The sequence below is a fragment of the Chaetodon trifascialis genome, chromosome 13 (assembly GCF_039877785.1).
Source record: "Chaetodon trifascialis isolate fChaTrf1 chromosome 13, fChaTrf1.hap1, whole genome shotgun sequence".
Taxonomy (NCBI): Eukaryota; Metazoa; Chordata; class Actinopteri; order Chaetodontiformes; family Chaetodontidae; genus Chaetodon; species Chaetodon trifascialis.
Genome location: NC_092068.1, coordinates 21091289 through 21103825, shown reverse-complemented (window position 1 = coordinate 21103825; position 12537 = coordinate 21091289). Strand labels below are relative to the sequence as shown.

At 42.1% G+C, this 12537-nt stretch overlaps 1 protein-coding gene across 1 annotated transcript in view; it reads right to left on the bottom strand.

The window, feature by feature from the left end:
• LOC139341741 (inactive phospholipase D5-like) overlaps positions 1-11559 on the bottom strand; it is a 56685-nt gene extending 45126 nt beyond the window's left edge. Inside the window, exon 1 of the mRNA XM_070978410.1 lies at positions 10812-11559. Coding sequence (XP_070834511.1) covers positions 10812-10982 — 171 coding nt within the window. The 5' untranslated portion in view covers positions 10983-11559. The remainder of the gene's footprint in view (positions 1-10811) is intronic.
• Between the last annotated feature and the right edge of the window lie 978 nt (positions 11560-12537).

Here is a 12537-nt window from a genome sequence, read left to right as displayed (position 1 = left end):
GGTTCCTGAACATATCATAATTTCCATTTCATATTAAAGGTGAGGTGAGACATTCTGGAGAAAGATTGTCTCACAGTCTGCTAGATGTCCGTTCTCTCTGTGTGTGTATGTGTGTGTGTGTGTGTGTGTGTGTGTGTGTGTGTGTGTGTGGTCTTTGTTCACAGTCCCGGCTCTGTAAATGGGAAACACACAAAATGACTCGGACAGAGCCACACAACACTATTCAAGCCAGTCAGCAACAGGTGGCGCCCATGCTCGTGCGCAGGATGAAGGGAAGGGGAGGGGACAGTAAATCTGGCATGCTAACATTTAATCTCATTGTGAGGAAACCGAGATGGAAATATCAACAGTTTTTCTCCAGAATGACTCATCTCCCCTTTAATAACACTGGCAGGGATTCTCTAAAGGCCACGAGCAAAGACACAAAAGAGGAACCTCGATCACACATGGCTTGAAGGTTATTTTCAGGGCACATTTTGCTGTTAAATCACACTTTTGACACTCACAACAAGACAGAAGGAGTACCTATCCAGCAGCCGAACAGCCTGTCTGTGTATCGAGGTAATGCTGTTTTCATGTTTTCATGATGTTAGCTCACAGGGCTAAACTAAAAATGTAGCCTGAAGGTTATGTACAACAACCAAAGTCAGTTTAAGCTAAAACAAAACAGAGGAATTACTGTGCAAAGAGAGGAAACTGCAGGGATTCATTAAATATTCATATCATTATGTTTAAATCTGTCTGATTTGGACAGAAAAACCACCTGTTTGTGTGTGTGTCAGGGGACCCGTATTACTTATGTTGTGGGGACATAAATCTGCTTGTATAGCAGCATTGTGGGGCTTTTAGAGACAAAAAGGACACACAAAGTCAATGTAATATCCTCTTTGTGTGTGTGTGTGTGTGTGTGTGTGTGTGTGTGTGTGTGTGTGTGTGTGTGTGTGTGTGTGTGTGCCACATGTATATCAGTCGCACAGTTCTTGTGGGATTTACTGTCAGTGAGAGTGACGGCCTGGAAAAGAGCGCACTAACAAACAACGTCAGGCTGCTTGATGTGACTTCCCGTCTTTGCATAAAAAAGGACATTGATCTGCACCATATGGTGATTCGTCACAGGAAATGCACCGGTGGTTTAAAAATCATTTCACTGCAGGATCTCTGGGGTGTGAAGAAAAGATTCAGACTCTAATTGGAGAGCTGGGACAGATGCACAAGTTGCAAAGTTGCACGCTTTTTCTTGCTTTTCTCACATTAAGATTTAAAGAACTTCTGATGCCCATTGACTGGAGTAAACCAATGCAGTCTGAGGAAGTGGGGACAATTACTGTCAGTAGATTCATTATCTGAACATCACAACACTGGATGATCAGAAAAAGTTAAAACAGGAGAGACTGCTTCAAGGTTGGTTGTGACATCTCTCTCTGGTGAGACTTTAATCTTTTCCTGCAGAACACACCCCATTGAAGGGCTCGTTACTACAGAGTTTCATGGGTCATCAAGCTGCAAGAACCATTTGCAGTGGATAGTTTGCCTCTTGTGACAAAGGACACGCAGCTTTTAGATGTATGCCGTACATCATGGCGTGATACCTACAGCACAACAATGACTACTTTGTTGCAGAAGACGGAGATGACAGAAAGAGACTAAGATTTAGAGCATTTAATGAACATTAAACTATGTTTTATATGGACCAGTGGTTTGTGTTTGAGCTTTCCATTACCAACCATAAAATGAATCATTTTGCACGGTCTGTGATGACTACACACCAGCTGATAATGGCTTTCTGACAGCTGTCCATGCTGCTGTGGTGCTGACTGTCCTGCACACAGCTGAATCAGTGAGGCAATCATAACTCTTCAACATCTGCAACTAGCTCTGTCACAAAGCCAACCTAATGAATGATGTGTTCAAGGCTGTATCAGAAACTTAGCTCTTATTCTGGCCTTTTGTGACATAATAATCTTATCATGTTGCTCATACTATATTTCCTTTCTGCTGTAAACATGAAAAAAACGCGTCAGAGGAACAATGTGTGCTCTAAAGCTGAAGGAGTAGTTTTGACTTTCTTCCTGAGGGTCAAATAAGAATACTGATGCTAGCTTAGCTTAGCATAAAGGCTGGAAGCAGGGGGAAAGAGCTAGCCTGGCTGTCTTGACTGCTGTTTAATGAGACATAGTTGTAAAGTGAGTGTATATATTTCCAAAAATGTCAACCTGTGTGTTTAAGTCTACAACAGAGGTGTCTACTAAACCAGAGGTAGCCTAATTTTAACATTTATTTCTATGATTTGAACATCTCCTCAATGGCTTATCAAGATGTATTTGTCCAGCTGCACCTGCAGTCAGTTGTAGTCAAAGCATCACTGAGCCTAGTTTGCTCTGAATTTAAACATCAGATATTTAGTGAAAAATAAATTGGGCTCCCTGTGGACTGCAAGTGGTCTTAAAGCGACGGCCTCCCTGACCTGACAGCTCAGAACCGATGAGTCTCTTTTCACAAATCACCACACAGTCAGCACGAACTTTGAAACCAGACACACGCAGACACACAGATGCTATAGAGGAGACTCGGTAATAAAGGCATCAAGGGATAAAGCATGAAAAGATCCCTCCCAGCACATACAAAGATATTGAACTCTAATAGCACACTCTGCAGCTCTGCTTCATCTGCTTTATTGAAAACGTCTGAACAGTGAGAGTGTACTAAGCGTCCAACATTTCAGCTGTCGGCAGTGAACTGTTTGCCTGTGAAAGTCGATACAAAACATTTCTACAAATCAAGTGACTAGCAGGGGCTGGAGGGAATATGAAATTGGATTATTAAATGGCAACATGAAATTAAACTTGCAGCAAGATTAAGCTCCTTTTGAAGAGATGTAGAGCTAATGGCACACAGATATTTACGCCACGTTTAAATCCCTCTGACATTTTGATGACATATGGATTTCACAAATCAGTGAGCACCCCACGATCAAGCTCATGTAACACTTTTTCAACCAAACTAACTTGTCTTTCCCAAAGAGAGCGACTCACTCTAATGAGTTTCAACTAATTGCCTAATTAGTTCACCTCATGAAAAGGCACGGCTATGGCTTCCTGTGGATTCTCACCATTAATCTGTCTTGGCGTGTGGTTGAGTGTGAGTGAAGAGCGAGAGAGAAAGAATGAGAGAGTGATAACATTTGGTGTCTGAGATGCCACGCAGTGAAGAAGCCCATCAAAGAAAAACAGGAGGAAGAAAACATCCAATTAAAGTAAATGAGACAAGGGAGATTTAAAGCTCATATATGGGAAACAGACAGACGGCATACTTCAAACCCTTAGATCCTGGACTGTATGTGTTATACACACCTGCATGCAGACAATCAGGGGACACAAATGTTGTTTCACACAAGGCAATAGCTCCCTCTACTGTTCTTAAGCTCTAAATGGCATAAAGCCAATCACTGCACTGTGAAGGATACAGTGGACATTATACAGTGAAGGGCCGTCTGTACTCTGATCTTTAAAGCCTCTGTGGGTAATTTGATTAACAGTAACATCTTCTTATCTGAATTTAAATAAACAACTAGGAGGCGATGATTTTCTCTGAGGCCACTCAGTTCACTGTAAGCCATCATAGTGTGACCATGACAACAAACACCAAATAACATGCTATGCTTAATTGATAATGTAATAATTCATTGACTCCCTCACTTGTCTCTGGATTTCATGTGCTGTGAGGTACTGGTTTCTGTTCAATGCTACTTTAAACCTCTAGTCCAAATATTATGCTTTTAGCTACACTATATTTATATGACACAGATGAAACATACGATGGGCTTATGAAATGAAATGTATTACTATAAAGATAAAAAATAGCAGTAACACTTTAGTTTGATCCCCTTCCCCTATTTAGCATTTATCAGCAGTGCGTAAACATTGAATAAATGCTTCATATCACACTGTAATTCTGTTATAAACAGACATAAGTGTTATTAATGTCACTGTAACTCCTCTCACATGTGCCCATAAGTGGAGGCTAATGTCTAAAAAGACAGACAATATGTGAAGTTTAGTCCAGACTTCATCAAAGAAATTACACTAAACTGCACATTAATGAATACTTGCAGAAGTCCTTACTGCTGTGCACAGCTGCATTTTACTGTGCAAGATCCACAGAGGATCTCCACTACCCTCCACTCAGTCTTCACACACCTTGAAAATAACAACACCTCCACCAGAGTAATTTCAGCTCAGCATTCAACACCATCTGGGCTCGAGTACCACTCTAAAACTCTGTATAGGATTCCTCACAAACAGACAGTTCGCCTACTCTGAACGCAGGAGCCCCCCAGGTCTGTGTGCTCAGGCCCCTCCTGACAAGAAGAAAGCTCTGCGGTGAAGTTTGTGGGTGACACCACCATCATTGGCTGGATTACAAACAACAGTGAGAATTCATATGAGGAGGGGATTAATAATCAACAACAACAAACAACCCGCTGCTCAGCTCAGCAAATCCAAGAAGTAGTGGTAGCAGAAAAAAGGAGGCAAAGACACACACCCTCATTTATATCAGTGGAGCTGAGGTGGAGCAGGTCAGCATCACAGAGAGCTGGTAAAGAAAGCTCAGAAGCAGCTGTTTCTTAGGGAAACTTAAACTTTTACCTGTAATGGTATTGCTTTTGTAAAAGATCTGAGAACCGTATGTCACTGCGTCATATTCTCCAAGTCCTTTTGCACAAACACTTCTTCACTGCAGATGCATTTATGCCTGAACAGATTCCAGCAAGTCAGACCAAAACACTGTGATTCATAGATGGTCATGTCTTACGAGCAGCAGTGGGTGGCAATTAGATAACCGCAAGATGACTGAAAAGCAGAATGAATGGTGGATTTGATGTGCTCAACAGTTCCAGCATCACACCTTTTTACTGTAGCAGCAAAGAGACAGGAGGCAGGAAAACTGTAATTAAAGCCAGAAATCTCTCACAGCATTACCGCGCTGCTGGAGTGAAGCGGAGCTGAAAGCGAGCCAAGCTGTCAAACAATGAGCCAAATACCCCAAGCATTAATTTAATTGGTACCCGCTATTGAACACAATGATAAATATGAGTATGTTGGGCGACTCATAATTGTAGGTTTCTGGGCCAAAGGCACTGACATAAATCTAGATATTTTTTCTGGCTGTAAATTCTAATTGCAATCACAGCAGCAACATATCCGTCTCACAGAAATCGAGGCATCTCTCTCTTCGTCTCACTTCCTGCGAAAGGACCCTTGTAACTTGGGTAGGGGAAAAATCCGAACATGTCAAACCTCGCCTTCCTTTAATCAGCCCCTGCAGGCACTGCAGAGTGTGCTCTTTCATTTCTCTGGCTTCCTTTCACTGACTGTCTTCCATCTACCACACGGAGCGAGTATCCTGTCTAATGGGTGTGAGAAAACACCCTTAGATGACCAATCACACTGTTCAGAGAGACAGTTTCACTACAACAGGTATGTGTCTGCTTGACAGGAGAGAGTGATGTATTTTTTAATGTCTAAGAGCAAACGCTGACACTGGAAAGTCTTATTGAAAGATCAAAGCTGTCTAACAGCATAATGCAGAAGCAGCTTTGCGCCTGAGCTGGACTGTTAGAAGCACTAAGCTGAAGGTGAGCATTTCCTCCTGCTGAATAACTGTCAGATAGAACTGGCCAATTAAAAATGAAAGGCGCACAAAACATGGCAAATTATAACTAAAAGAAGTGCTGCTTTGAAAGTGGAGACAAAGCCGAAGGTCTTCATCAGATAATGGGGATGAAGAGCAGAGCTTTGTTCAGCTTGTAGGAAAAGTCCACAAAAAAAAGATTTCCGATCGTCTCGTTTAAGCCCGATAAATCCCTTTGATAAAGGCTCCATGAAGAAACCAGAGCCCGATTAATGCTGCAGTCTTCTAAGATCATCTAGGGAACAGATGCGTAACAGAGCTTAACTCTGCCTGTAAACTCATCGCTGTGTTTTTGTGAAAATGTTAATGTCTCTTAATCTGTCATCACATTTAGCGAGTCTTTAAAGTTCGCTGCAGTGTAGCTCCTATGAAAACTGGTGACAGTGTCATCTGGAGCTATGGGACACTTTAAATGTGACATTTAAATGCTGTCAGCATTACAAATGAAATCCCAGTTCAACCACAAAACGAGTAAAAGAGAATTTTATTGGAATCACATCATTAAAAACATGGACTGCAGCGTGTTTTCATGCATGTTTCTCATCAGTTTTTGGACAAGAGCCGATGTTTTGGTGCAACATCTAAACGATGGCCTTCGTGCCATTTTATAAATTTTGCTTCCTGTTTCTTGCAAATGATTGGACTCATTCAAGTTTAGCTCCACTCCACTCCACATTTTTTCCCTGATCATGCATGTCCACCTGCAATGGCTCCTATTCTGTTAGCATCTCTGGGTACTGCAGGTCATTGAGGACAATGCTGTGAATCAGACACATGCATCATTTGCATCATCATCATCATCATGCAAACTTCCTTCACTCTTCAGCTGAGTCACTGGGAATCCATTTATTTATTTATCCTCAGGAGGATAAATCTCATCAAAATGTGTCAAACCTTTCACAGCAGACTGTTTAACCAAGACTAATAATTCATACCACAGCTAATCTGTAGCAATAACTGAATCCTTTTTGTTTCAGTTTGAGCTCAGTAAAACTTGCAAATGTCCTTAACTGTCCTCCTCAGAGTCTTTATCATCATGATCCTCAGTCTCCAGCAGCATGAGAATGAAATTAACCTTTTGGACCAGGAGAGAAAAACTCAGGGCCCTATATAGTTTGACCACTATTACCACAGACCTGGCTCTATACATCAGCACGGTCACCATGAAATTGAAAATGCAATCAGCGAGGGGAGAGAGCTCCACTCTGAGCTGCCAACCCTTAAAAGTCATCTGGGACACTTCACCGTCTTTGATCCAGACTCAGCCTCCCAGTCTGGCTGTAAGCTGCTGCCTCGTCTTCTTTAAATCAGTCTTAATAGCGCAGTGAACATGCTTTGGATCCCGTAATTGCCTCAATAGAAACTTGAAATGGTAATTTCCTCACCTCAGTGCAAAGTGCATTAGAAACCAAGCATGTGAAGTGTACGCTCTGAACAGTGACGACAAAGTACAGAACAATGCTGTCATAATATAATGGAGTGTGCATATAGCAGTTAACCACAGATGGTCTGAAATCCATGTGGATGCATTCATACAGCTTTAGAAAAGCAACCTCACTAACCGCAATGCACATGAGCTGAAGTGAATCAGCCAGCATAGCTTCATATTACAGGAAGCAGAGATCAGTAAAAGAGAACACACATGGCCTCGCTACTGGTTTATAACTCGATAAAACGCTGGGTGGCTGAGTAAGGTGGGTGAAGTCAGTTTCTAGATATTTCAGATGGTGTGATGAATGCTCTTTAGCTCTACGACAGAGAAAGAAACAGAGGAGAGCGCCTCGTTGCCGTTTCTTATCCTGTTCTGATGCAGCAGCAGTCATACTCTGGTATTTTGGTCCCAAATTTCTCACATTTCTGACTGTGTTTTGATTGACAACCAAAGATTTTTCACCACATTTCTCTCACAACTGTCAACTTGTACCTGGGGACATCCCATAATCATACGCTGCCAAGGGCCCTTATGGGAGGCTTGAACTGATTAGTGCTCGTCAGTCAACGTCTGTCAATAGTCCTGCTCCTTTTGAGCATAATGAGCTGTCTTGGTTATTATAGCAACTCCTTGCATTATTCTCTGGTGATCCCAGCAACATATTTTATTTATTGATGCGTGAATAGTTCAGATTCTCATCAGTCCTTGACCCATGAGCCAGAGAGGTTGGTGACATGTTTGACTGGAGTAAAAGTTACATTTTGTTATTTAACTATATTAGTTTTCAGCTGTGGATAAATGGTGCTGATGCTGTTGTGAGCCACGTTGTTAGTTACACCAAATGCTTCACAGATTTCACTGATTAGTTGGATTAGTGTTCTGTAATGAACTTCCATATGTTATCTGACACCTTGAGACTTCTCCTAAATGCATTTTGTGTTTTTTTTCTTGGTGCCTCTAAATTGTACACTTACATAATCACAGATCCTGAACTGCTGACATGAAATATATCAAGTGCTCATCTGTTTTGTGGTCCCTTAGTTCAGTATTTCCTGAGACTCATGACTGACTCAGAGGTTGATGAATTGATGCAGAACTTGTGACTTGATTCACACTGCGTTGACACAGCACTCTGTATCCAACTTCTTATCTCACTCTCCTCCGACTGAAAAACGTTAAGAGGAAATCTAATCAGTCAGATGCCGCTGGCACACCCTGGGCATTAGATGTGGCTAGAATGGTACTTTCAAGAAGACATAGACTCAATAACAACATTTTAAAAAGAATTTCACGGTTGTTAACTAATCGCAGAGAGACCGCAAAGTTTGCATTTGTCCGTCATGCAAAATTGACTGTGTGAGTGTTAGAGGTGGGTGGTGTAACAGTTTCGTCACTGGCGTCACATTCTGTCACGACACTGGTTCCCGCAGTACCGTCATTACCATGATAAAAGTTTTAGTATATCAAAAGCAATTTACTTTACTTTGGCTGCAATAACATGCAGTTAGAGGGCTACACCCGTACTCATAGAACTGGGGTTACATCTAGTAACTACTATTTTCCTAACAAAATGTGGAAGGTAACATTATGAGCATCGAATGTTATTTTCTCTGTTGTTGGCTACAAGAACCAAGTTTTCATCTGCTCCCACCATTCAAGGAAGTGGACACCCAGTGGATTAATTTAATGGAAATGTCCACACAACAACAACAACAACAACAACAACAACAACAACAACAACTGGAAAACTCGTAGGGTCTATGCGTGCACTAATATTTTACTTTGGACTGTTTGAGGGACGACACAAAGCAGGATTCGCTTCAAAAGCTCAAGGATGGATCGATACCAACATCAAACTTAGAACCTGTCATTTTTGCCATTTTTATGTTGTTTTCCTGTTTATTTTGCCAATTGGCCTTTTGACTTTGGCATTAGCACGTTCCGAAGCTAAAGTGGCCAAAAGCATCTATTGAAGAGCAATGTTGGCATATTTAATATTAAAGGACAGTGAAGAGAAACTGTGTGAACATTAAGCCTCATTTGACTGAATTAAATTGGATGTGGAAAACCGTTTTATCACGTAGCTTTTGTGTAGCTTCGCACAGCCAGAGCTAACGTTATCTCCACACTTCATACTGCAACAGAAGCTCAGCTGGTTTTGCCGTTACAGGAAAGCCTCCTCTGCTGCGTGCCGCATGGGTATGTGTGTCTGTAGCTGCCGTATCTAAATGTACTTGATAGACGTGCCCTGTGGTACACGGAGTATTGTACTTGCATAATAGCACGGTAAATGCTGTTGATATGCCTTATCCTACTCCTAACTGTGAGAATAAATCCCATTACATTTACTAATTAACCTACGTTATGGAGCAGGTTAGGTCTATACCTCATTATTTTAATCATTTTTTCTTTCTTAAGACATGTTCCCTCACATTGCCGTTAGAGTAAAAATAGTTAGAATCATGTTTTGAATTGACTGTCCCTTTTATTGTTGTCATACTGTGATATAATACCACCACTGTTAAAAAACAAAACAAAATACTGAGATATAAATTTTAGGTGATATCATCCACCCCTTGGGTGTGTGTCTGGGGTTTGGTTTGGAGTTAAACTGCAAAAATGCTCATCTGCTGCAGGCTTGTCTGAAAAATAGCTTGTCTCTGTGTGTGTGTGGTCTGGCATCTGCAAAAACACACTAACATTATGTGTGTGCTCGCTTGTCGTGCGTGTTTAATGTGACTCTGTGCACTGCATGTGTGTGTGTGTGTCTGTAGGTCTGCAGAAAGGGGACGGGCTGATTCATCATCCTCGTTGGTTATGCAGACAGGCTTGGAAAGCAGCTCTCTGGACGTGGCACTGTTCCCCTCCAACATCAAATATTCAACGCACACCTTTTCCATTCCTTTCCCCGACGCTAAATCTCTACACCTAGAAGCTCTCTGAAGAATACTGATAATGTTTATCTGCAACCAGCTCCTTACAACTACTTTGTAATAGAAAACAAAAGCGAATATCACAGAGAGTTTAAAGCTTGTTGCTAAAAGAAATCTCCCCCAACATGCAAAATTTAGAGCCGTACAGTGCATCTCTTATTCCAGCGAGGGCTTACAGTTGAAGTTCCTTAGCATAGTTTGAACGGGACACAACAAATCAACTCCACACCAACTTTCTGATAAGCATGCTATTAGGTCTGTAATTAAGAACTATTTTCATTATCAGTCAACTGAGAAAAAAATGTATCTGGAAAAGATTAAATGAAGAATTACAGTTTGCCTGAGCTACTGGTTGCCTGTCCAGAGTGGACCCCACCTCTCTCCTAAGCAGCCTGCACCTCTCCTTCTTCTAATACCAAATCAGCCTTCAGTCCAGCGCGCAAACAGGGAAGTCACCAAAATAAATTTCCTCTCAGACATTATCATATTTCACTCACTATGCTCACTCTTGTTTTATCAAGCATTTAAATTCTAATGTTCGTGTTACCTTCATAAACCAGTGGTCAGTGTGAAAGACCATGCTTCAATGGATTCTCAAAAAAAAAAAAAAAAAAAAAATTTACTTGAGAAAAATTAATGAATGTAAGATTTTGGGTATGACAAAATAAGTTTTGGCTAAGACAACTTAACCTCTGCACTCCGTGCTTTTTGTCTCAGCATTTCCTTTCATCTGTTTCTCGGGATTCAGAACTTACATGTTCCAGTTTCTCCTTCCTGCGAAGCCAGACGCTGGCTAAGTAGTCCTGCTGCCGCACTGCTGTTATTACTGAGCTGACTGGCGTCCCGGAGACTGGGACGCTGAACCCTAACCCCTGACTCCTCAGGTCCTGGCCGCCCATCGAGCCTCGGGTCCCTCGTAGCTCCATATGGGGTTGATGGTCGGGTGGATGGTGCAATAGTCTGTCAGTCTTGGTAAAAGAATTAATTAACTCGTTGAGCTCCTGTTAACAGCTGAGGAAAACTCTTCCTTGTTGGGATGCATCGTGCACTTTGAGCTTGACTTCCTTGACTTCTACTTCCTTTGTGCATGTCGCAAAAATGAATACACTCATATTACTGTGATGTTGATGCAGAAAGATACAACAAAGCTTTCAGTGTTCATCTCCTCCTCACCTCATTTTTGCCAAAAAAGGTTAAAAACACATGATCTGAGAAAATGCATCAGCTGACAGCTGACATAACGTCTGCCTTCATACAGCAGGAGCATCCCTGTCTTCACCACAACTGGCAAATATCCAAAGGCAGGAGTAAATCCTCTTCCTGTGTGCCTCCAGAAAAGCAGGGCTTCACCTCCTCATGATGACATCTTCAGTATTTTCAGAGCTGGGCTGGCTGGCGTTGAGCTGTGCACAGACCTGCCAGGCTCAGCCCTCAGCAGAGCAGAGGCTCCGACGACTCTGATCAGGACTTCCACCGATTCAGGCATCCCCAGTGTGAGAGCGTATGTGTGAGGAAGAGGAGGAGAGAGGAGAGGGGAGGGGTAGAGAAACACAGAGAAAGAGGTAGAAAGAGAGGAGGGGGACAGGGAGTTGTGGTGATGCTGATGCAGTGTCACAGAGGAAGGAAATACCCCCAAGTAAAAGAGACACCAAGTTACTGGACACACCCATACCTCTCCAAACTCCTCTGTCTCACTCTCACTCTCATTGTGATTCCTCCTTGCAGCTCTTCAAAAAGAAATCCATTCTTCCCTCACTATAACACTCTTTCCTCCCTCTATATGTTGGTTATATGGTCATGTTCTCAGTCTACTGCTCCCAACTGGAAATTAACGCGATTATTCTTCCTTATTCAGCTGCGTTGCCCTCTCCTTTGACCCTATGGGTGCTATCCCTGGCTACACATATCCACCACACACACAGACACACACACACACACACACACACACACACACACACACACACACACACACACACACACACACACACACACACCTTGGCACATCACAGTGAAGTGGTGCAGTGAGGCTGCAGTACCTCTCTACCCTTACCTTGCCTGGCCAGAGAAGCAACAGAGCTTAAAAACTTTAATTGGCTTATAACATGATGTATACACACACACACACACACACACACACACACACACACACACACACACACACACACACACACACAGTCTAAATGTTGAAATCATTACTGGCAAAAAGCCACTGCACCTTAACTCTTTGAAATGGAAACCATTTTAATTGCATGGCTTGACTGTTGAAATGCTTTCAGCCAACAATGGAACACCAGTGCCGAGATAGTCTGTCTGCCCGTTATATGAAAAATATAATTGGTGAGCCAATTACATTCAAAAATATGTAAGAGGAAATGTGATGCCGCGTGGGTTTTAAGTAGAGCTTCATTCATAACACTGACATTCAAATTTTTAGCAGCGTTCGAATGTGGTGCAGCTTTTTTCTCTCTCTCAGTCTGTTTA